Below are 25,116 nucleotides of genomic sequence, written 5' to 3' on the forward strand. Positions count from 1 at the left end.
ATCATTAGAGTTGTTTTTGTTGTGGTTTTCTGTTAAAATTACTTTCTGTTTTTAAAATCTGCAAGTACACCGGGCTGTTTTTATCCTTTCTTAAATGAAGTCACTTAAGCAAACTTATCATATGTTTTCCTCTTCTCAAAGTAACATTTCAGATCCTACACAAAGCCTTCAAAATATTCTTAGTGTTTTATAAAATACAATGTTTGAGTTTATAAATAGAATTTAAGTTATACAAGACAGCTCTCAACTATGGTTGTATCAAGACTTTTTCAGTAATTTTAGGAAAGCATTTGCCAGCCAAGGAATTCTAGTATTGCCATAGCCAAGAAAATACTCTTCTGTTCTTTTCAGTAAGGGAGAAAAGGTTCCTAAAATGCTAGTTTTTGTTCTGGAAAGCAAAGAAATTTACACAGGGAATCACATATAGAACCATACCATAGGTAATTCCAAGTCACCAGTTGTAAACCAGATGTCCTTGCAGCCCGGTGACACATGCATTGGTTTTGTTATGGGTCAAACCCTGCTCACACTGTTCTCTTAAGTGATGCCATTCAAATCAACGAGAAAACATACATGGTGTGAGGAGAATTTTGCCTTAAGTCTCCAAATTTAGCATTGTTGGATTTTGTCTGTGCCAGGATAGAAGTCTTTCAAAACCCAGAGTGCCTCAGAAACTGCTGCTCGCAGTTGAGTAGGTGGCTCCCTGAGTCAGCATGAAACCAGTGAAAGAGCTTAGTGTTCAGAAGATTTTGTTGGAGGTGCAGTCTTCAGAAAACACCCAAGATCAGTCATGCAAGAAATTTAATTTTTTCTTCTCTTTTATTTCCAGAATGTTATTTTGACACTTAACTTACTGTCAGTTCAGATAACTGATTTGCCTATCACAGATTTCTACTCAAACTTCAGTAAGGCAATGCTGAGCATTTATTTCTTTCAGTCTTTGTCTTGTGCAGTTAAACAGTGCTTCAGTCTGTTGTGAAAGACTTAAGTTTTACTCAGACATGATTGAAGAGATTTCAAGATAATCTGTATGCAATATCCAGAGTCTGTTTTAAAGGCGTTTTAGGATTCTTTAGGGAAATCATGCTAAATGTAGGATTCAGAACTTCTACCATGTCAAACATAAATCTTCCGTAACAAGAAATATATTACATACTGGCCTTTGGGTTTTTTAATCTTTTTATAGCTCTGGATTTGTTTTCTTTCTTTTTTAAGGTACAATATGTTATTCAGGGATACCATAAGCGAAGAGAGTACATTGCAGCTTTCCTGAGTCATTTCGGAACGTAAGTTTTCTTCCAATGCATATTTTTCTGTAGTGTGGGGGGAAACTCATTTTCTGCATATGGTTTGTGGTTGTGTGGCTATCTCCACTGGATGAGATTAAATCTAGTCATTTTTCACAGAATTATGTGTACAGATTGTCTCTCTGTAACAATACTGGAATGTACTTCAGCATTATTTCACTTCTGTGCCAATGGCCAATGTGATTTTTCTAGAAAATGGGTGATGATGGGAAAGGGACAGTAGGGATTTTCCGTATGCAGAAGTAGTATATTTGTATCTGAATAAATTACTTAAGGGGTCTTACAGGCAGTGACTGAGGTGGGAAGATGGGGAAGCAGGTGTGGTTCCAAGCCTTGCCAGAAGTCGCTGCTCAGTGTAAAGGCAGGGCTGGGAGACAGCTGTTCCCACCAACAACCAGTATTTTGTCTCTCAAGAGAAGAGGCTCTTGGGTCATGTTGCATTCCTGCAAATGAAAGCTGCGTGGCCAGGAATAATAACACATTAGCTTCACAAATCAATTAATCAGGGCTACCATGGCACTTTGAATGGTTGGCACTTTGGTTTCCTGCCTAAATTGAGCTGAAGTCCAAGCCTTTAGCTAATTGTGATGAGGGGCTTCTGCTTCCAAGGGGTGATGCCAGTGACATGGATATTTGGGAGCCCTTCAAATCTCAGGTCTCTCAAGTGAGGTTAGGAAAACAGGTGGTTCTAGCATGCACCGAAATTTAACACAGTGATAAATAGATAACAATAACTTCAACTGGATGTATGAGTAGACAGTTAGTGCAAGCTTAATCTTTATCAAGATATTTCCTTTTCTTCTGAGAAAGCTGTATTATAAAAAAGGCCACATGTGCCTAAGACTATATGACATCTGCATTGTGGTTCATGAGTTCTGATACTGATTCAGAATTAGAGAATACCAGCTTCTGATGGTTGAAATTTTTAATCCATCTATCAAACAAGTATTCTATATGGAATTTTTTGTTATGATCTCATGTTTTGTATTTTTATATATATACTCTTCCAAATTTTCAAATTTAAACTCTTCCCAGACTTCTAATTTTCAGTTTTACCCCTTCACCTTACAGAAATGAAGAAGAACCTTAATTTGTGTGCCTACAGCATTTATCAATTTAGGACTGCAGATGTGGTAGCAGGTCTCCTTTCATTCAAAAGTATATTTTAAACTGAAAATGGCTTTCCTTTGAGTAAAACCCTCCAATACCACAGCATAATTAAAACAATTACTGAGATTAAAAGTTTAATCTAATTTAAAATTAGCTAGAAAATTGTAACTGTTAATAAAAAAAAACAAATCCTGGAAGATTCTGAACAAACAAACAAAAATAACAATCCCCATATTACAAAATTTACATATTCATCATCCAGTATTTGAAGGTAAAAACTGTATTCATTTTTTTGTTGTGTTTTTGTTGATAGTGGTGTGGTGGAATATGATGCAGAAGGATTCACAAAGCTTACTCTGTTGCTGATGTGGAAAGATTTCTGCTTCCTTGTTCACAGTGAGTAACGTTTTGCCTGAGGCATAAATGTCTATCTTCTGAAGATACAAGTTCAAAAGGGAAAACATACAATTACAGGAAACAATTTAAAAGTTTTAGCTATTTTTATCCAATGCTTAATCTATTTTTGATGTGACTTAGAAAACAAAAAATTTCAATTGTGTCTAGAGAAGAGGAGAGGATGCACACCAATAGTGAAATGTTGGTTTTACAGAATACCAAAAGGGTCTTGGGAAGGTTTTCTAGTAATTTGACTCAAGATTGAGTTCACTGTTGTAACTTAGCTTTTCAAAAGTGTTAGTGATGAGGACTCAACCCAGGAATAACTAAAATCATCTGTAACTGTCAGGAATTAATGGATTGATAGCAACTGTAAATACACTTTATGCAGAGAAAATATATCACATAAGAAATAACAGCATATTTTCATTAGGATCCAAAACTTATTCCTAGACTGAAACTGTGTAGGCAAAACTGTCCTAACAGCGTAGCTAGGTTTGCTATTACTTAAAATTTTTAGATAAAGATTGTATTCCTATCAAAATACATTCTTAATTTAAATATATAAGAATTACTCCATGTGGAAATTAGTAAATGTGTCTTTGATATGTAAATGTGCCTTTTACATATTACCTTAAGTTTCAATTTCTGTTTTTCCTTGTGGTAAGGTGAAATTCACAGGTATCAAGGATACTTTGATCTGGGGAAATTCAGTCATGTAACTCTTTAGATTTGATTGTTACACTTCTTATTTATATTTCAAATTATTACACTGCAATGTGGGCAGCTGCAGCATTGGTGTTTGATGGCATTCTAGCACTGGAGTCTTTCGTATTACATAATTTTTATCATGGGCTAGCTTTTCATGTGGAAGACTCTTGGTGTCTTGATGATGTGATAGAAATTTGTCCCTGAGTTCTTAATGCAGGAAGTCAGGATTGCCATTGTTCAGAGAAGTCCTGCACCCTGTGTTGTATTGCAGATCATAAAAAATGGTCTCACTAATCTCTTTCCTTCTATGCCCTAAGATTACCTTACCACGCACTAATGATCTTAAGAATCATTCACGATCTTAGAAAACTCAAACCTGAAATTAAAACTCTTCCATCATGTTATTATTATTTATGCTGGGGAAAGAAATAGAATTGAAGTGGTATCTTTGGGAAAATTATCCTTATGAAGTCTTTACTTACATTTCAACTACAGTGCAGAACTGGTCACCGGACAACTGTCTTCTATGAGATGACACTTCTTTATGTACAGCCTTCCTGAAGATTTCCCACCTTTCTTACTCCCCAACATATTTGGGTTAATTTAATCAATGTTAAAATTCCTATGGATTTGATTTGTGCTGTGAGATAATATACCATAATACATGTTGAATCACTTAGATTTCAGGGGAATCAAAATTCAAATTTCTGCTAAATAACAGAGTGAGTTTTAACTGTGTAATATTCATGGTATTTAATTAAACTGGCATGAAAGCTGCAATTATAACTGAATAGTTTATCACTGTGTATTAACCCTGTGGCCTTAGAAATCATACAGTGGCTTAGATGTGTAAGCCATTGCATCACTCACTTGTTGAACAATTCAGTGCAAAAGCATTTCTGGTCCATGCACTGAAGGATATTGCAATGAAAGGACCGAAACCTGCACTTCATTTCCTGAGTGAAGTAATGTAGGCTTTCATCTCCTAACCACTGACATAACTATGTATATTATGGTTGAATATTTAGCAAGCATCTAATAAAATGTCTGGGAGAGATAGCAATAGGTTGAAAACTGTTCTACTTTATATATTTACTATAGTGTGTAGATAAAGTATTCAGAGGAGAGTAAATAGATCAGTATACAGCAAGCACTGTGGCATATCAAATGAAAGGCACCATAATACATTTTATTGGCATCTAAATTTTGGTTAAAATTTTAGTTTTGAGATTGTGATTTAGGTGAGATTTATAATCACTAACATGAGTCGTATTTCCTTTAGAGGATGGATTCACAGGTTTCCAAAATAACTTTGGCATTGTTTTGCAACTGTTTGCATTGAGAGTTACAAACTTGTTTGGCCACTAGGAAGCAAAAAACATGAGAAGTAAGTTAAAATTATTCAGAATAGTTTTATTGAATAAAGTGGGTTAAAGAGGAGAGAAACAGAAAAATAGTTCTGAATTGCTGAAGCCAAATAACCTTAGAACAACTTCTATGTTGTATGCCAAAAAAGAAAAGACTGGTGCTGTAGTTACAGAATGAAGACCAGAGTCTACACATTCTACCTTAAAACACTGAGGAGCTACCTAGTTGCAAACTTAATCATTAGACTAATGAAGCTGCTGGAGTTATTATATTAGATCAAAGACTAGTCAAAGGAACTGTTTCTTTAGTGGTTTAGTTTTAAGAATTAATCAAGTGCTTTCAAATATAAGACAGAAGAAATAAACATTTAGAGAAGTTCATCCATCCACATGGGAAAGGAAATCGTTAATCAGGCTTACTGCTTTTGATACTGATACTGTTTATGAGTAAGTCCCAGTATGAAGCTTTGTAAGTAAACTTCAGTAGACTGCTCACTTTCAATAGACTTCTCTTCTTGTTTATAAATCAGCTATGATTAGTTTTTGGAGACAAATATTTCCTTGTATTCTTGTTCTTGTATACAGTTTATCTATTTATACCATATATAAATTATAGTGTCATTTAGGTTGGAAAAGACCTTTAAGATCTAGTCCAGCCATTGATGAAATATTAATATTAGATAAAAACACGTTACATTATCTTATTTAATTTAAGAATTAAATAGCATTATTGTTATAAACACAAGAGTAGAACTTTGAAGTAATCTGTATTTGGGCTTTTCAAAGATTAATTTTTGTCTTGCAAGATCTTTAGGTTATCAGCACTAAAGAGATGGACAGAAGCTGGACTAGTATGCAGTAGCAAACGAAACACTTAGTGGTTGTTTAAGATGTCTTAAAAGGACAAACATTAAGCTAAAAAGGGTTTGTTTCACTGAACAATATTTTAAGGGGTGAAGAATGTTGAAGGCTGCCAACATTTCTATTTCCAGTTTGTTTGGGATCTTAGCAAAGGTAAAGTTGGTTGGGAACATTTGCTGAAAATGACCTTGGCTGACTGTAAGGGATTTCAGTTGCTGTGTGGATAATGCCACTGACCCAGGAGTTCCAAACTGCTGGTCATGTAAAAGCTCGAGTTTAATTGATGATCATTCTTGCTATGGGAATGCCAACTTAAGTAGCTTTTTGTCCACCTTTTAACTTGTCTGTGCAGTTATGTGGTTGTCTCTGGTAGATAATAGATCAGAAAGTGACAGCATCCCAGCAAGAAGAAAGTTTTGAAACAGAAGAAAGAAGCAAGCTAGCAAGAGACCTAAAGCATTAGTTGGCTAGAGACTATACCTATGAGTGTCAGGCTTTGGGCAGACACCTGCTTCTGGATTCAGGATTTTTTGGTGGACATTACCAAGACCAGCTTCTGATGCATTCTTGTGTGAATATTGTTGTCTGCACATGTTTGTCAGTCGTTTTAAGAAAAGTTATGGGGAAAAAACCTTGTCTACCTGAGCCATGTCTTAAAAGAAGTAGGCCAAGTATTGAGTGGAATATTTACGCAAGATTGTTTCTGTGAGCTTTTATCTAATGAGGTGTTTTAACTTTCATATAAAGTGCTGTTATTTTATTCTTCTTATTGTTCCTTAAATGAAAATGGGATTTTATGACTCTGAAAACTGAAGAAGGTAAAAAGAGAACATGACTATGTGAATAGCAAGGTGGTGTCTGATCCTATCAGGAAAGCAGGATACTTCTGCAGAAATGCCAAGCATAACAAAGTAAATGTTTCAGAATTCTAGAATGAGAAGTTCAATGCTGATCAAAACAATCTGCAAATATTGTATAAGACTGTCATTTCATTCTTAAATGAGAAACTGTAGATAAACAAAGCCCCCGTGATGTAAAAGTGGCTAGAGAAGATCAGATTTGGATCTTATGCTTGGGAATAAGTGTCTTTCTTTTTGGCGGTCTTTTCCTCTGGCTCGGTACTTTTATTTGTTTCCATGTATTTCTTTGAATCTGGTCTTGAGAGTTTCTGAAAGCATGTTCTGCCTACAGCAAAATATACCCTGAACTGACCGGGTTTCTTCAAAACTTTGTACATGGTTTCAGTCACTCAGAGCAAAGCATTCTCTGGGCCATCTCCTGGGTAGTGAAGTGTGTCTTGCTTACTGAAGCCAATGAAAACTGCAGATACACTGCAGTGCTGTGGACAGGCAGTGTGATGGAAAAGTAGCCTGAGTCACAGACACACAGGTCTGCACTAAACTAGGCATGGGCTTAGGCAGGGGCTAATCACAGGACTGAATTGTGGCATTTGGAAAATGAATGAGTCTTTTGCTGATCATTTTTCTCCATGGTGTATTTTTCTCCTTTTTTCTCTAGGGGATACCGCCAACTAGATTTAGTTCGAAATTTTTATTGAAAGCTGGTAATTTTATTTTTGACATGAAGAGTGCTTTAAACACTTTGTTCCTTTGATTCCACCTTGGCTATTTACTTGTATGTGAGCCAAATGAGACTTTTTTTTAATATAAGTATTCATAATGGATGCGAGTGAATCTGAAAAGTGGTTTTCTTTTCCTCTTTTTCTGTTTCTCTAGGTTCATTTTGTTTTCCTGTCACTCAAGATAAGCTAGTTGTAGGTTTCTATTTGTAATTGCAGAAAAGGGGAGAATGGACACAGAAAGCTCATAAAACTTGGTATGGACAGCAACAAACAAGAAGCAAAAGTTGTGATACTAATAGGCTTTATAAGAATCTTATAGATAGCCTGATGTGGGTGGACTGGCAAGGTATTTTAAAATGTCATTTTGCTGTGGATATTATTTTTTTAATTTCTGATTGTGTGGCAAAATTGTGTTTGCCACACTTTTAAAACTGTAGTGTATCAATTGACGTTCTTCCAGCAACTACAAGCACTTTAACAAATGGACTGAAGGGTTTTGTAATAACTTCTTACAAAATTGCACTTTTCAGAAAAGTGAACTGTTGATTTTTTTTTTAATTTTATATTTATATATCTCTAGAGTATGACTACTATGTGCCCAAATATATGACAGGTAACTACAATTCTCAGAAGAGGTACCTGACATGGAAAAAGGATATAATCCTATTTTATCCACTCAATTTTTGAAAATAAATAATTAGGTTATAAAAAGTAATTGACAGGGGCAGGACTTGAGTACAGGTTGTGGTGCTTATTCTTTTTACTTCGTCTGTTTTGTGTCTGTGGCTTTGGTAACCCACAGATATTTTTCTCTAAGATGAGAACTGCTTTAAAGGTGTGAAATAGACCTTTAGAATAGAATAGCAAGTTCAAAATTGCTCATAATAGCAAGTAGAAAGCAAATATCTTGTTTTCAGTTCAGAAAGGAGTTGATGAGCAGGGGTTTCATGGATGAGTCCTGGATTCAGTACCAGACAATGCTTTCAGTAAAGAAACAGGATGATACACAGCATCACATGATTATTAGAGATATGAAATTTCTAGAAATAAGAGCTGCATCAAGATAAGAAGCATTTTCTGAATAATATTTCCCTCTCTTTCCTCCTTCTATGCAATGACAATCACTTTGTCACCAAATAATTTTTTTCTAAAAATCCGTACGTGACATAGCAGTAGCACACAGAGGCAAGTGCTGAATACCTTTTATGAAATAGATAAATATAATTCATTTTGGAATAATAAGGAATGCACCTTAGTTTAGAGATGGAACTGATCACAAAGATGCATAAATGTCAAAAAGGAGGAAGCAGGGAGTGCTTAAGCTGCTTTTCTGTTTCCTTTGTCAGCAGTCCCCCTGCCCCATTCAGCAGCAGTCCTATCTTTTCCCTAGTTATCCTTTTGCTGTTCCTGTAGCAGCCCATCTTGTTGTCCTTAACTCAGATTGCCAGATTCAATTCTAGGTCAGCTTTGACATTCTCAGTCCTGTCTCTGCATGCTCAGGGAGTGTCCACATCTCCTGTGATTCCTTGTTATGCTTAGTTTTATCAGTTCCTTGCTCATCCATGTAGGCTTCCTGCTGCTTGCGTTTGCCTTTCTGCTCACTAGGATAGACTGTTCTTGAACTTGGAGGTCATCATGGACCCATCTTCTCACCAGGACAATTATCCCATAGGAGTCTTCCATGGGAGGAGCAAGACCCCTGAACAGCCTGAGGTCTGCTCCTTGAAGCTTAGGGATGTGATCCTGATGTTTGTCTTACATCATCCTCAAATGGTGATTCACAAAGTGCACCAAAAATGGCTGGTGGTCTAGAAAGCGTGTCATAAAAGAATATGTTCCACAAAGTAGTTCTTTAGGTCATTAAAAAGCATTAGAAGGATAAGCTTTTAGTATTGTGTAAGGTGGCTTGAAGAGTAAAAGTGGTAATTGTGATGTCCAAGAGTGGGAAATGCAAAGGGCCTGTACTGCAGTTAAGAATACCTGGAGTGGCTTCGTTGGCTGTGTGGGCCAGATGGGATTCCATTGGGTTGGGTTTTGAAAGCTGCAAGCCTGCAAGAAGCGAAGGTTGGAAGAACAGGATAGGAGGTGTGGCAGCAGAGGGTCCTCTTGACCTGCAGGATAATTTCACACTAGCCACAGATTAGAATTAAATAGGTTTTTCTTTTTTCAAATCCCAGGAAGCATTTAAAACAGAAAAACCAACTTATTTGCAAGCCTCATAATCTTAATAAAATGTTGGTGAGAGAAGACAATAGTTTTGCACATCTGCTTTTGAGGTATAAACATGGTTTAGAAGTCTTCCTGACCAGTTGGAAGGTAACATAAAACTTCTCAGCATCTATCAGTGTATCTCTGCTCAGAAAGCAAAGGAGTATCTTTTGCAGTGATCACCAGTCTGTGCCAAGAAGGGCATGGCTTGCTTTTTACACCCATAACAACTGCAACCGTATTTAAGTTTCAAGCTTCAAACAATTCAGACAGAGAAGAGACAGCTTTTAGTCACATCACTCTCATCAGCAATTTGAGAAGTTACTATAGAAACTGTAACAGCAGAAACAATAAAAGGAAATAAAAACGGAAGGAGGAGGGAATTAAGATCTTTGAGAATTTGAAGTAAAAATAAAACAAAATACAAGTAAGTAGCTGAAGCTGGTAATAGGAAACCTTTTTCTTAATTAAGATAAATATGATTTCAGAAATTAGAGAAGGAAAAGACCTTTAAGGCCATTTTGCCATTTCTTTGGGGTCAGTAGATTGTGAGATATTCCACAGGATATTTTTAGGAGGTAGTCCAGTCTTGCTGTCCAATAAGTGAAGTCCAATAAGAGTATGACATAGGTGGGGTGGGCAATGACACTCAAGCAAGATGATCTTATAAAGCTGTTTTCAGATTAAGTTATAGCTCTATAGCATGGTCTTGGACCACATAGCTGGAAACTGCTTGAAGAATATCTTGATTTGATCTGTTACTTAGCTCCTCTGTAAAACTAAACCAATAGTTAGATACTCTGTCTGCAGCACATGACTGTAACTTCAGTCACTCAAAATATTTTTATCTTTTTTTTTTTTTTCTCAATGCTGGTTTGTATGAAGGATGGAGTACTTAAAAAACATGTTCTAAAAAAGACATGGGATATTTTTGCAACCATATAATATGCCTATGTTGAAAGAAAATCAAACCAATTGTAATCATAAATCTAGTTGCCACTGGTGCCTAGACTGTATTATAGTTCCCACTATCAGTGGATGGAAATCCACAAGGTGGATACATAAATGTCATGCAGGCCTCCTCAAATAAAAATGGGTTACATTATATTTAAAGAAACCCAAACAGACAAAACCAACTAACAAATCAAAACAAGGAAAGCTAATTAAACAAATACATTCTGTAATGTGTCGGAATAGTTTAATCCATCACAATTCATTGTTTGCATTTTGCCTATAGTGGTTTGTCTTTTATTGTTTACTATTGTATAGTAGTAGTTGTTGTTGTTGTTCCTATTGGAGTATTTACTTGTATTTCTATAGTATTTATTTGACAGTATTTTGTACATAAGTCATCTTGCTCATTTACTATACAAGTGTTGACTTTGCCAATGGGGTGGATATTTCCCGTAGCAAGGGCAGACCTAATTATTTCAAAACCAGCTGTGATTACCAACACACCCAGAATGCCATAAGTGTCTCCACTAAAATTCCATAAGCAGCTTTTCCTTTCAGATTTGAAATTTTGAAATGTTGATTTCAAAATAACATCTTCCTGCAAAAAACCCGTTTTTCTCCAAAAGGGATGTCAGCCCTAATAGTATTTAACAAATTCATATTCCTGTGACTGCACTCTGTTAACCTAAAATCCCACACTAATGCCATTGATATGTTCTTTGTCATCCTTGCTTTCTCATTCCTGCAAGAATAAATCATCACACACCAAAGCAGGATAGCTGTGGCATTCAGTAATTTTTGTGTATTTTAAGCCAAGTTTCCCCCTTTCATTTTTTGCCAGTAGAATGTAGGCCAAAGGCCTTCAGCACGCATGAGTCCAGGGAAGATTCACTAAGCAAAGTAGCCTGAAATCCTGCCCTGAGGAGCTTTGTGCTTGACGCTATAGCCCCCAAAATGCTTGTGGCTAAATCTATTCAGGCTTCTCCATAGGAACCATGATCAATATGAATCCTGAAAGGCCTTCTGCACTGGAATTTTCATGTAAAAAATGAAGAAAGCTTTTTTCCTTGAAATTAGGTAAAGATTTTTCACCCATTGTGCAGGCTGTCTGAATCATCTGTCTCATAAGAGAAGTCATGTCAAAAAATCTAGTATCAATTTTCATTTTAAATAGGTCTCAAGAGATGTGTAAGTGATGTGTATATGTATTGCCATGGAGTTGCACTGTAAATTCACATGGGTCTCATCCACATCACCACAGGAAAACTGCAGAGCTCCGAGTTCAAGGAGCTTTTCAGTTTGAGGCCATGCATTCAAATCCACTGGTTTTCCCGGCAGTGTGAGCTCAACTGCAAGTAAGGCAGAGAGAATGTGAAATTCAGTGAACCAAAAAAAGAACAGGCAGAAAGATGATGAATATGTACTAATAAGAGACAGAAATGCAATTCTGGAGCCTGGAATATGTGTTTCCTGTTTCCATTACTTACTTCATCAGATGTACTTGAGTGCAGAGGCAGTCTCTCGCCAAAGCTGGATGATAAGTAAGGAGTGAGTCAGGGAATTTTGGGAAGAGAACGGCTAGTATCAGGCTAAGATTCTTCAGTGTTCTCTGGAGATTTGAGTTTGGCATATACTTCTTGGTTTTCTGGTGAAATAATTTAAACAAAACCTCTCACATGTCCAGTAATCATGGATTCTGAAGTATATGCTATGGCAGCCAGCATTGGAAGGACTTGTGTTTGATTATATAAAATATTTTCTACTAGTAAGTCTCAGCAGAATTGCATCCCACAGGCTAGTACTTAGTATCATTAGGCAGGTTGACTTGTTCCTTCATTCCTGATCTGGAATCCCTAAAGAATCTCTCAACTAATGAATGTGCTTTGAAACCATTTTTTAAATATTTTACGTAGCTAACGTCATTCTTGTGATTGTTAGAATCATCAGATCAAAAAGCTCATGCAGAAATGAACACATTTAATTGGAGCAAGACTTCAGTGTTGTGCAGTAAATAAATGCAGAGGGAGAGGGAGAATCTGTCAGATGGGAGAAGCCAGAACAGTGTCTCCTTTGGACAGCTCTGTGCAGCCTAGGACCATTTAGAACTGGAAACAGAACTGTGTTATCTTCTGTTTGAAAGCAGTTCCATAAAGCAAGTATGGATTGAACTAAGGTTGTGCAGGCCATAAAATCTTGTCAAAGTAGAAATCTCAACAATAAAATATCCAGATCACTCAGTGTTCATGAGTGCATAACAAATTTCAGGTGCAATAAACTGCTGCAGAATCAAGCATCCCAAAGGTTAGCAAGATAACCAGAATGGCAGCATCCAAAGATTAAAATTATTAATTCAGTGAGTAAATGTTGGCTTTTGTGAAAACAATTATCTGGATTTATCCAGTGTCTTATGAAGGATAAATAAACCTTTTCCCTAGAACAGGGGAACAATATATGGAAATTTTTTTAAATGTTACCATCTAAGTGCTTTGAAATATATTAATGGTCACCATACATTTCAAGCATGGTTTTGTTTTCCCATCTCTTTTCCCCAGTGCTTAAAGGTGGAAAGGAGGGCACTGTGGTAAACCTGCCTTTTTCTTCTGATCATTTTTCCTTCTGAAGACCTGTAGCAGCACTGGTACATGCTTTTTCTCAGACATTCCTTCTGAATTTCATATCCTGTTGAATGAGTTGTAAAATTAGATGCTAAAGATACTATTTTAAAGTTAATAAGATAGTCAAAGTCAACTCTGTAGTTGTTGACATAAGCTTAACAAACCAGGTAACCTGTTCCAGGCCTCAGATTGCTGTTTTTTAAGAAAATCAACAATTCAGCCTTACAAATGCGCCGCACAGTTTGTTAGTTATTAATAAACGAAGATTTTGGCTTTAAGATAACTACGTTTTGAATATATGTATGCATTAAATACTAAGTCAAGAAAAGCAAATTTGTGTGTTACTTCTAGATAGTTTCTTACGTTTCAAAAAGAGAGCAACTTCAACTATTTATAAACTGTAATTAAGTTTCTTTACAACGTGACTCATTCTCAACAAGCAAGTCCTTTTTCTTTTGCTTTCTTATGAACTGTGTGGGAAAATTAGGGTTCAATCAGTGAAGAATTTGCTCAATGCTTAATTACCCATAAACAGCCCTCCAAGTTCTGCTCATGTAGTGCTTGCATAAAGACATTATTTTACCCACTCTATGGCTGTCTAAAAGTTGACTTTTTAAAAATGATCTGTAAATTGTAATGTAGGAGAAAGCAATGTTTTACTGGATTCTTTCTCCAGTCTGCTTCTTTAAGTTCCCCTTACATTAACAGTATGATGCTTAGGAGAGCCAAAGTAAGAAATCATCAGATTTAAATTACTTTGAGCATGGAACTAAATTAGAAAGCTTTACTTTCCTGAATGAGCTAATTGTTTAAATTTTCCAAAGGAAATGTTTCTATTTCTGCGAGAGAAGGGGTAAATGGGACTTCCTCTGACATAATTTTCATTTTAAATCTTGAGTTTGACAGCAGCATTTTTACCTTCATAACCAAATATTACTGCTTAACTGCATGACTTGTATAAGCTTGCTAGTTGAAGTGACTCACTTACGCAGATGAAGTTATTTTTAGGGAGATAATTTGCACTGTTTAGAAGAGAGGAAAAAAGGGAGAGAGAGTCCTACTAAGAGCTAGATCTCTCATTATAGTTTACAGAGCTCATGAACCCAGCATCCAAGCAAAAGATGACTAAGCAAGGGGTCTATTGGTACTTTCAGGAATTTACAGACATGAGTCATCTGCTTATTTTCTCCAGACATATCACCAGGGTACTTTGTGAGTCAGCTGTTATTTGGGAATAGTACTTGTATTCAACATGAATACGTTTTTGTAGTTCTTAGGTAACTAGCATGCCAAAACAACACAGGCTTTTACAGTTTACCTAGTTCAGGTGTTAATTTACAAAACTGATAGGTTGTTCTTAGCTGTGATGCATTTTTCATGGCAAAGTGTGAATGTTGTCATGCATATAATTACAGTAACACCTTTGTCATCTTAGATATTGCATGAAGGCAGATCTGATTTTGTATTAATGTACAGATTGAGAGTCAGACTGCCTACACATGACCAGGTAAAAAGAAAAATTTTCTTTAGCAAGCCATGTGGGATTATGAGCAGAATTTGACTTTTCATGTCCAACACACCTTGCCAGCATTAATTACCAGTGGCATTTGCTTATTTTTTTTCATTCTGTGCACCAACAGTGTCAATGCACAGGCATCCACTGGGACAGAACCAAGTTCTTGCCTTCCTTTCCTATTGCTGAAATAATAGCTGACTACCTTGAGATATGTATAACACTTTGAACTCAAGGCTATTTCCTGTTTACTGGCCTTTTAGGTGTGGTTGTGTTCCAGAATTAGGGACAGGTTTTTTTACTTGGTCTGGACTCATCCACACCTTGTATTATGGAAACACTTGGGTTAGAAAATTGGAAGTTTGGTAATTTCAGGTGAAGGGTGTTACTATAAATCAAAGTCTAAATTTTTCAAAAAATTGTTTTTTAAATTTTAAATATAAGTTTAAATTTTTCAAAACTCTGCTTGCAGTTCAGGGTAATATTGCTGCTGTCCAGATGTAGGATGCAAAATTTTGAATCGAGTTTGATTACCTGATTTATGTGATCAGTTTATAATGTAAGTAATTCCTGAAAATTCCTATACAGATTTTGGTTAGAATATATTTTGGTGGTGCCTTCTCATAACAAATGCAGGTGTCACTGTAGTGAGAGCACTGCCTTGATTATCCATTTTAAACAGCATTTCTAGTGGTGGGTACTTTGCCCTCAGAGCCCACCTTTGGTTGTAGGTAACAGGGGGAAAAAACTATTGCTGCTTGCATGTGTTATGTAGATGGAAATTTTGAAGGGAAAGTTAATGGAAATTAGAAATTCTCAACTAAAAAGTCAAGTACAAGGACTAAATTATTATTTGAATGCTTTGCTAAAGTTTGTTATTCCTCTCACACAAATAAAATAAGTGATAAAATACAAAAGTATACAGACTTGGTTTCTTTTAAGGAGTTGGTACTTAAGAATGAAAAAGATACACTAGAGAAACAGTTTAAGCACTCAGAGCTGAAGTATTATATTTATAAGATTAAAATAAAGAATCAGTCTTCTTGATTCTTTACCCTTTTCCATGGTGGAGCCTTTCAGAGACCGAGGCGCACACATCGTTTGTGAGGGGAGGAGACAGCGTGCTTGCTGATAAATGGCCAGGTTACACCAATGTTTTTCAGGGTTGTTATTTAGTAATCACATTATAAAGAGGAATTTGGCAGAGCAATCTTTGAATCTAACCTTTGTTAAAGCAGTGATCTGCCCTCAAATTAGCAGAACTCTGCCCATGTCATTACTGCTTAAATATCTGCTGGAAGCTGCTGTGTGGGCTGAGTCACCCAGACTCCGGGAGTTGTCACGTGTGGCTCAGACACTGGGTCATGAACTGAGCCAATGCTGTCCTCCACGGGAGGATTTGTTGTATTTTGGGACTGTGGCTGGAATAGCACATTTGATTTAGTGTGCTTCATGGCTATAAATGCTTTTACTCCTAGAGCTTGGAGGGTCCTTTAGAGAAAAGGGAGATACGGTGTAGCTGATGCACATCTGAGTATTTAGATGTGATTAGATAAACTGAAAAATGAAGGAACTAGCAGGATGATAGTATGGAATTTGGAAAATAAAACCTGTCTTACACTGATTCCTCAGTCTGTTAGCAGAGATTTCACAGAAAGTGCTGGAATCTCTGAAGTATTTAAAATACAATTCCATTGCAGTGTTCTTTCACTGTACAGAATATAAAAAATGTTATTTGGAGGATATCAAAAAGTATGGTTTCAGGTGCTCTTTAAATGAAGCCTACACTTTTAAAAGAAATTAATATTCTTCTGTTAATTTGGGTGTTAGATTAGACATTTAATATTAGTAATTGAAGTCTGTTGTCATAACTCAGTTTAACTACAGATTTCTGAAGCCTCCTGAAATAAAAAGTAGACCAAGAAAATACAAACTATAATTCTAACAATGAACAAGTTAAGTTAAAAAACTAATTCTGACAATGAAAACATACAGTTTCTAACTGTTGTATACTATTTTATTGTTCACCAGACCTAGCTGATCATGAGACAGTGATAAGCAAAGGGAACTAAGAGGTTCTGATTTTTATTTTTAGTGGGATATTTTTGGTATTAATGACTTTGTGGTGTGGTTTTAGTTTTGTGGGTGTTTTCTTGTCTAGCAAATGATAGCAAGTTGAAATCTTTTCCAGCTCATATGACTGAATCTTTCTACATTCTGTATCAAATAATTTGGCTGCTTTAGGACACAGACAGCTGTAAAATGAGGATGATAACACTTTTTGTCCATGAGGACACTAAAATATATTGGTTAAATCAGATAAAGTTAAATTAGATTTTTTTAAAGGAAAGCAAAACAGAATGTATTTTGTGAAATTTTGAAAGGGAAGATTTCACTATAAAAGTAATTTTTTTTAATAACTAAATAATCCTGGTGGAGATTTTATTATTAACATAGCAATACACTAGCTAAGCTTTTTTAAAATTATATACTTTACAAAAGTGTTTTGGTAAGGCAAAGTGTCCCATACAACAATAGGTTGGAATCATTACTTAAAAGAAATGCAGAAGGATGTTTTAGAAACATCAGTTTCTCCTTTTCTGACACCTTTAAACCAATAGAATGGTCTGATATATTCCCAATAAGCAAAAAGGGAAAAAAGCATATTTTTATAACTCTTTTTTTTTCCTTTTGAATTGCAGTTGACCTACCCCTCTACTTTCCTCGAGACCAACCAACCCTAACATTTCAGTCCGTCTACCACTTCACTAATAGTGGCCAGCTGTACTCCCAGGCCCAGAAGAATTACCCCTACAGCCCTCGATGGGATGGCAATGAAATGGCCAAGAGAGCAAAGTAAGTCAGATTGCTGTTTCCTACTAAGCATTCCATTTGTTTCGTGGTCTTTGGTGGATAGAAATTTCATGGATGTAACTGTACGTTTTCAGTGTTACAAAAGCTGAACCTGTTCTTGTTCTCATCCAGTCCTGGCATTGCTGTAGATGAATGAAGACAGATACTTACTAATCATGCTTATTGCATTAGTGCCAGAGGACTGAACAAAAGAAGGCTCTTCCTGTTAGGCTTTGTATGGCACAGAGTGGTGACAGTCTCTGCTCCAGAGAACTTCCAGCCTAAGTAGATGAGATAGCCCCCAGCAGGAGTAACCTGCATGGTAGCAGTCAGTCAAGGTAACTCCCTGGGGTTGTGCGAGTGTTGAAGGGACCCTGAAGGGAAGCATGTGAGATGGAGAGAGCAAGGAAGAAAAACCTGAAAGATCTGGAATTAGGCTGTAATGAAAAGGCACAGAAGAACAGGAGGAGGTAGAGCAAACCACCATTCCAGCATAGGAGGCACCCTATCAGATCTTGAGAAAGTTATCTGAAAATCTGAATATCTCTTGCTTTAATTGCTTTTTTGGATAGAAACAGAGAATCCCTGTCTCCTTCCTCTGCATTTTTTATGCAAGCCCTTGTTTTGGGCTGAGGAGAGATTACTTCAACCTGTGTATCCCTTTAGTTAATGATGACAGGGCAGCCTTACAGAGAGGTTCTGTTGCCATAGGCAGTGGTGTCCCCAAAGCTAATTATTGTCCCTATCTTCTCATGAAGCAGAGCAGATTTTACCTGAATGGGGAGAATCAGGCTTGCTGCAGTGTTTTAATTTTGCAAAGTGTAAAAATGTTAGAAGAGCGAGATATTTAAGCAGGCTGATTATCAGTTGTTCAGCATGTAAAAGCATCAAACTGCATAAATCACAAGGCATATTGGGATGAACATTTTGAATGACAGTCAGAAGATTAAATTAAATCAGTAAATATGCATAAATAAGAGTTGAAACAAAAATAGTTCAAGCTGAGTAAATCAAATGAGTGGCATGGTCAGAGACTGTAATTTGGAAATAATGGAAGCAAACAACAATTGACTGATGCATTTGTAGATTTTTATACTAATTTAAATTCTATGGAAAACATCAAGTAACATTTGCTTTGGGATTTTAAGGTGCATTGTAATAAAAATTTTTTGGTAGTATTTGGTTTTGCCACCATACTGTTTATAGGAGCACTATTTCTTAATCAACTAGAATTTTTTTTGTGTGTATGGACTTTCTTCTTTTCTCTAGCAGGATATTATGAGTATTTTGTTTACAAAAAAAAAAAAAAAAAAAAAAAAAAAAAAAAAAAAAAAAAAAGAAAACCAAGAAGAACAATAACTGGAAGCATTACTGTGGCTTTTTTTATGACCATACTACAAAATGCATTTCTTTTGTAACTGAAAGCTTACAAGTACCTATGTGCTGTCTGCTAAGTGCATTTGCTTGTGAGTGGGTGTATACAAATGGACTTCACTGCCCTGCACTTGAAATTTAGAACAGTTCTCTTTAAAAGCACTAAATGTGTACACTTACTATCACATGTACATTTGGTGAGGTTATTCACTCTTACGTTTGGGCCTCTGCATTGAAGTTTTACACTGGATACGTAATATGAGAAGGATGATGAGAAGCGGGGGAAGACAGTGTGCTGAGATGTCTGAAATAGCAATCACTGAGCTGCAAAGAGACAGAAACTGCTCCAGTTAAAAGCGCTTCACTTGCAGGAACAGCTAGTGATTCCTGAGTAGGTACCATAAATAAATCTGGATCAAGAAAAATATGATGTTATGATACATGTGAGCATATTTTAAGAAAGATTTTTAACACAATTGAGCATCTTATGTAAACAGTTTTTAAAATATTTGCTAGGGCTTCTTAGAATAGGTTAGTGTGTTTTAACATAACCAAATAACTTCTTATTCTACTTAATTTTTACCACATGTTATGGACCAAGTATATGGGAATATATGTTGATATGTGGGAGAGCATTCTAATGAGATGTATTAGTTTAAACAACACATGAAAACTTCCCAAATAAAAACATTTTTAAAAATTACATTATTTACCCTCTAGAAACAATGTCATTCTACTCTGCTGAAGTAAATTTAGCCCTGGTTAAATCAGAGACAACTTGTTTGTGTTTCTAAATACTGTCAATTAGGTTTTGCTTATATATAGTCTTTTTCCTTCTTAGCAAAATTGTCTCCCGAGTGCTCAGCATTCTTTGAGACAAAATATCTCTGTTTATCTTCCTGGCTATTGCTCTAGGGCCACAGGATCTCCCACTTGATATTCCAGTATCTGACCAAGTTCTCCATCCTTCTTCTCAGACTTCAGGGATCAGTGTACTCTTATCTTCCTCAGTGAGGCCAAAGACACCATCAAGGATAGATTTTGCTTGCTCTTGCACCAACTGTAGAAGCATCATCAAGTTTGAAATGGCATCAGTCACAGCTTTCCTCATCTTTAATTTTGGCAAGCCCTGCCTCTGTTTTCAGCAACTCAACACAGGCTGTTTATTCATGGGCAGAGCTGTCATAAGTTCATTCCAGAGGGACTTTGATTCTGTGCCCAGCCTTCTCCCAAGGTTGTTTTGGTGTGGGTTGTTGATTTTTTTTCCAAACAGATGAGCCCATCCAGTTCCTTCAGTGCAGGGACTAAACTTGAAAGTCTTGGTATCCTTGCTTATCTCTGTGGCCCCCAGCAGGAGTAGGCATCTCTTTTGAAGTTAGGACTTAACCCTTTGCTGTAGCCTTGAGACAATCAGTAGTAACTATAGGCAGAAGCAAAATTAGTTCCCTAAAATATATACATATAAAAGTAGATTGTATGCATTCACACCTAGAGACATATCAGCTAAATCTAAAAGGCAAATTCTCATATCAGAGTATCACTTTAGCTGGATCTTTTTTATTCAGAGAGGAAAACTGCCCGTCTTCTTACTGAAGTTATTGGACCAATTTATATCTGTCTCATAAAGTCCATGAAGTGGAGCCTCTTTTCTGTGTCCTTGTAGGCAGATTTTAAAATCACTGGGCTCCACTGAAGCTCACTGATTTAGATTCCTCACTGAGAGATAGGATCTGGTAACTGAAGCTTGCTATTGTCTTAGCCCAGAGGTTGCCCTCTGGCTTTATTTAATTCTGAAGGATGAATCAAGTCCTGATTTAAGAATGTGATTTCAATTGCCTCCAGATTGCTTGTTTCTCAGCTAACACAAAATTTTAACCTGTTCCTCCAGCTAGAAACAGGGAAACCAATAACATTAAAATTTTCTTACAAGCTGCTGAGATGCCATTTCCTTTCAGTTGGTATCTCAGGCTTTGCCTCTTGTAGGTCATTTATTTATATGTCTGTGGCCTCCTGCGTAAGCAGCTTCTCCAAAAGTTTTGGTCCTAAAATACAATGGCAAGCCTAAGAAAATACAGTAAATTATGGAAAGTTAGCAGCCTTGTTTGTGGTGTACGTGTGAAGTAAAACATCTCTGTGCAGTTTCCATGGGAAAGCTTTCTTGTCTTTTTGCTTAAATAGGCATTCAAGTGTACATAAATGGAGTCTTTAAAAGAACATGCTGACTTGAAGCCTGGGATTTTACGAAGGAATACTGTAAATAAAGCTTGTTTGTTTATACAAATGAAATTCAGTTCTCAGATGCACTCTGGCCCAATTTCTGTCTGACCCAGTGCTGCTGTGTAGACTTAGATTATAGTTCAGGGGAGAGCAAGTTAAAACTCAGTTTATTCTTTTATCCTACATAAATCCACCTACTCATCATTAAAAATAGCAGGAGCATGGAAAACTGGTATCACAATAAGAAGTTGTTCCAAGGGTTCGTATTCCCTTTTTTTTTCCAAGTTGGCTGACAAAACAGGTTTCTGAATGACAATGTTATCCCTGACCATTCATTGGTGTTTGCTGAATGTGGTGTAAATTTTATATATCCCTTAGGGCATTCAGAGGGTGAAAGCTTCAAAGGGCTCAAGTGCTCTCAACTTTATATTGGCTGTTGCTCTGCCATGAGGTCAAGTGCATCTTCAGACTATATGCAGGTGCATCTTGTGCAAGCCACAGCTGCAGCTTCGGTTTGTGCTCAGCACAAGAATGCCATGGTTAGGAAGTGCCAGACTGGTGAACTGGGCCATAGCGTTTTCAGCCTCAGCCATACCTTTTCCTTGAGTACCAGCAAATTAGATGATGTCTGTCATGTGTATGATTGAGGCCCCCACTACAAGAAAGACCTTGAGGTGCTGGAGCATGTGCAGAGAAGGGCAGTGGAGTTGGTGAAGGGTCTGGAAAACAGGTCCTATGAGGCGTGGCTAAGGGACCTGGGGTGTCCAGTCTGGAGAAGAGGAGGCTCAGGGGTGACCTTATCACTCTCTACAGCTGCCTGAAAGGGGGGTGTAGCCAGGTGAGGATTGGCCTCTTCTCCCAGATAACAAGTGATAGGACAAGAGGAAATGGCTGGAAATTGCACCTGGAGAGCTCTAGTTTGAATATGAAGAAAAATTTCTTCCCCAAAAGGGTTGTCAAGCCAGGCTGCCCAGGAGGTAATGAAGTCACCACTCCTTCAGGTATTTCAAAGGTCTGTGGATGTGGCACTTAGGACATGGTTTAGGGGTGGGCTTGGCAGTGATGGGTTAATAGTTGGAGTCAATGAACTTAGTGGTGTTTTCCAACCTTAACAGTTCTGTGATTCTGAGATTACATTTACAGATTAAAATATTGTATGTCTTAGTCTAATAAAAGTATATTTGAAAATAAAAAGGGACAGGTGTGTTGCAGTTGTGTTTAGACATATCCGTTGTAGTATGTCAAAGACTTGCTCTTCTAGTCAGTAAATTTTGTGTGCCCTAATGCTTTTTTTTTTGTTATTTTGACATTAACCAGTTTCGACTCATCCATTTTTTATTCTTATTCAGATTTCTTTCACATTTATATATCCCTTAAGAAAATAGGAGACTTGAGAAGCACACGTTTGGCTCCTACCCAGTATAACATATTTACTCAATGCACTGTATATCTATTACTATATTTCAAATTCTTTAAAAATAACAACTTCCACAATTTTCATGAAACTTTTGAATTCTAGCTATGCCACCATGAATCTCACTATAAAATTTACATGTAAATGTTGACCCCTTTTTATATCTTCTCTTCTTGATAGGTCTAATAAAGGTAATAAATATTTTTTTTATTCTTTGGGTTGTATTTAAGGTTTTTTTTTGCTTGTTTGTAAAAGTATCAAGTTGTATTTGCCTGTATCGTATGATTTTTCATGCACATTAGTCATCTTTAAAGAGCAGTTTTCCAAAAACTTACTTATTTGCATTACATATACTCACCTCACAAAGCTTTTTGCATTACCATCTTTGTCTCTGTTGCATGTTATCTTAAACTTAAAATGAAATTCATAAAAATGAGAGTGAGGAACAAAAGCTAGGGACATCATTCTTCTCTAGGTGTGTGTGCATGTGTTCAGACATTTGCAAGGCTCAGAGGATTCTTTCTGAAGAAGAATGCCAGCATAGGTGCAACTAAAGGCTGAGGTGGTGAGCTGGGTCGCTTGTTTAACTCTGGTTTTTGGTAGTTTTGCATCAGAAACTGAACAGAAGTGATTTCCTTGCCTGAAATCAAGTAAAGCTGACATTTTGTTGCCGCTGGTGGGCCGCTCCTCAGAACAGAAAAGGGGCAATACACTGTGACAGCCATAACGAGAAGAGATGTGGCGACCCAGACGTGTGAAGCTTACGAAGAAGTTAATTTGATTTTATACACCATTAAATCAAAACTGATTTTCTGTGGGAGTGTCAGCTGATTAAAATTGTATGGGAACAGTAGAAAGGAAAATGGAAAAGGCTACGTTTTGTTAAAATACTCAGTGATTGCACTTGCAGTGTGTTCTGCAGTTGATTTACCAGCAAAGTGTAATAACAAATTAATTATTTTGATTATAAGATATAGCAGGTAAAGTAGATAGGACTTTTAATTAGAATTTTCCCAGTACATTCCTTTATTTTTACATCGTTCTTCTGCATACAGTACAGAATGCAGTACATATATATGATAGTCGCACTTCTTGAGTCATATTTTTCATGTAGTTTTCTTTAAATGTCTCCCTGGATAATTAAGTCTGACTCTTAAGTTATGGTATGTTAGTTTCTGACAGGTGCCTGCCAGGGATCTTCAGTGCTGTCATGCATTATGTGGATTTCAGCCAAGACAGAAGGGCCTGGGTATTTGTTTCTGGTCACTTCTCATTAAAGCTTTGACTGTAGGAAAGAAAAACAACTATTTAAAGATGAGGAGTATAGGTGCTATAGGAAGTGCATAGAAATAAAATCTGTTAGGCAATTAGTTTTTCTGCGATTTTGTATAGATACTCTGTATATGTGTGAACTGTACATATGTGCATTTTGATATATAGTAAATATTCTTTCTGCAAAAAAGTATTCTCATTTATTGACAAGAGAAATGCATAGAAGAGATTGGAGAAGTTGGCATGGTATAAGTGGAGTATAATAGCACTTTGCTGGAAGACAACTGCTTTGTAGGAATGAAAGGTTAGAATTTAATGTAGGTGGTTCTTGGATAACTGGGATTAAGTGGCGTTCTAGAAATACTGTGAAACACAGTCACTGTCTGATTTGGCTTTATTAGAGAACTCCATTATACATTTATGAAAGCTGCTAGTTCTATATTAGAGCATGAAATTACAGTTAGGAACTTGCGCAAAATATGTCCTCCGTTTCTCGAGAGAAAAGGGTAGAGATAAGTACATGGGTTTGGAAGGAGCTGAGATTTAATAGCCCAGATAAATACTGTTGCTTGATCAGTTACAAAATAAACAGCTAAATTAAAATAGGATGTGAGCTCCATAGTCTTGCCTTTTGGGTAATACTTGTAATTGTTCCATTAAGCTAGGTAAAACTCTGCAATCATTTGGCCCACTATCATGTCTGTATCAATAGGTAGCAGAAGATGCCTGTGGAAAAGCCTGGCAGAGCACGTAGTCGTATTTCCATTGTATGTTTTACCATCCTCAAGGATTTCTTTATCCATACATTTCTGTTAAGTAATTTTACCTGGCTTTCCTTCTATTCGCTTGCTTTTTGAACCAACAGCGTAACAGCATAAAATTCTGTGGCAAGGGATCACACAGGTGTGGTGTGAATAACAAACTCTGTTGGCTTTTTGCATTCCTGCCTCCTCCTATCTCAAGTTGTTGTTACCCTCTACCTTTTGTATGAAGAGAGGCAGCAAATAGTTAATCTGCTGATCTTCTCCATAACCTTTGTTTTAGGAGCCTTTTCATGTCTCTTTTGTCACCTTTCCTCTTGCTCTTCTCACTCCTTCCTTCTCCAGAACCTCTCCATCTTTCTGATCACCCTCGTCCCACTTCTTTATCCCTTTACTGTTTCTGTGATTTTCCTTCTGTTTCCTTTTCTGTTACTCATGATGCATTCACTGTGCATTTATATGGTGATGTAGTGATATTGACTGATTTACTCTTTATTGTGCTTCTAACAGCATCTGATTTTGTTTTTTGCATACAGATGAAGGCTAGTTACAATGCCATTTTAGCACCAACATCTCCTTTCTATCTGTTTTTCAGAGCCTG

General features: G+C 36.6%; 1 protein-coding gene across 2 annotated transcripts in view; it reads left to right on the forward strand.

The window, feature by feature from the left end:
* The window catches only part of BABAM2 (BRISC and BRCA1 A complex member 2), a 163,288-nt gene that overhangs the window by 124,133 nt on the left and 14,039 nt on the right, over nucleotides 1-25,116 (forward strand). For both annotated transcript variants that reach the window (XM_053972892.1, XM_053972891.1), the window contains exons 9-11: nucleotides 1,216-1,286; nucleotides 2,731-2,813; nucleotides 17,327-17,480. In XM_053972892.1, coding sequence (XP_053828867.1) covers nucleotides 1,216-1,286; nucleotides 2,731-2,813; nucleotides 17,327-17,480 — 308 coding nt within the window. The remainder of the gene's footprint in view (nucleotides 1-1,215; nucleotides 1,287-2,730; nucleotides 2,814-17,326; nucleotides 17,481-25,116) is intronic.

The sequence above is a fragment of the Vidua macroura genome, chromosome 3 (genome assembly GCF_024509145.1).
Source record: "Vidua macroura isolate BioBank_ID:100142 chromosome 3, ASM2450914v1, whole genome shotgun sequence".
NCBI classification, from domain to species: Eukaryota; Metazoa; Chordata; class Aves; order Passeriformes; family Viduidae; genus Vidua; species Vidua macroura.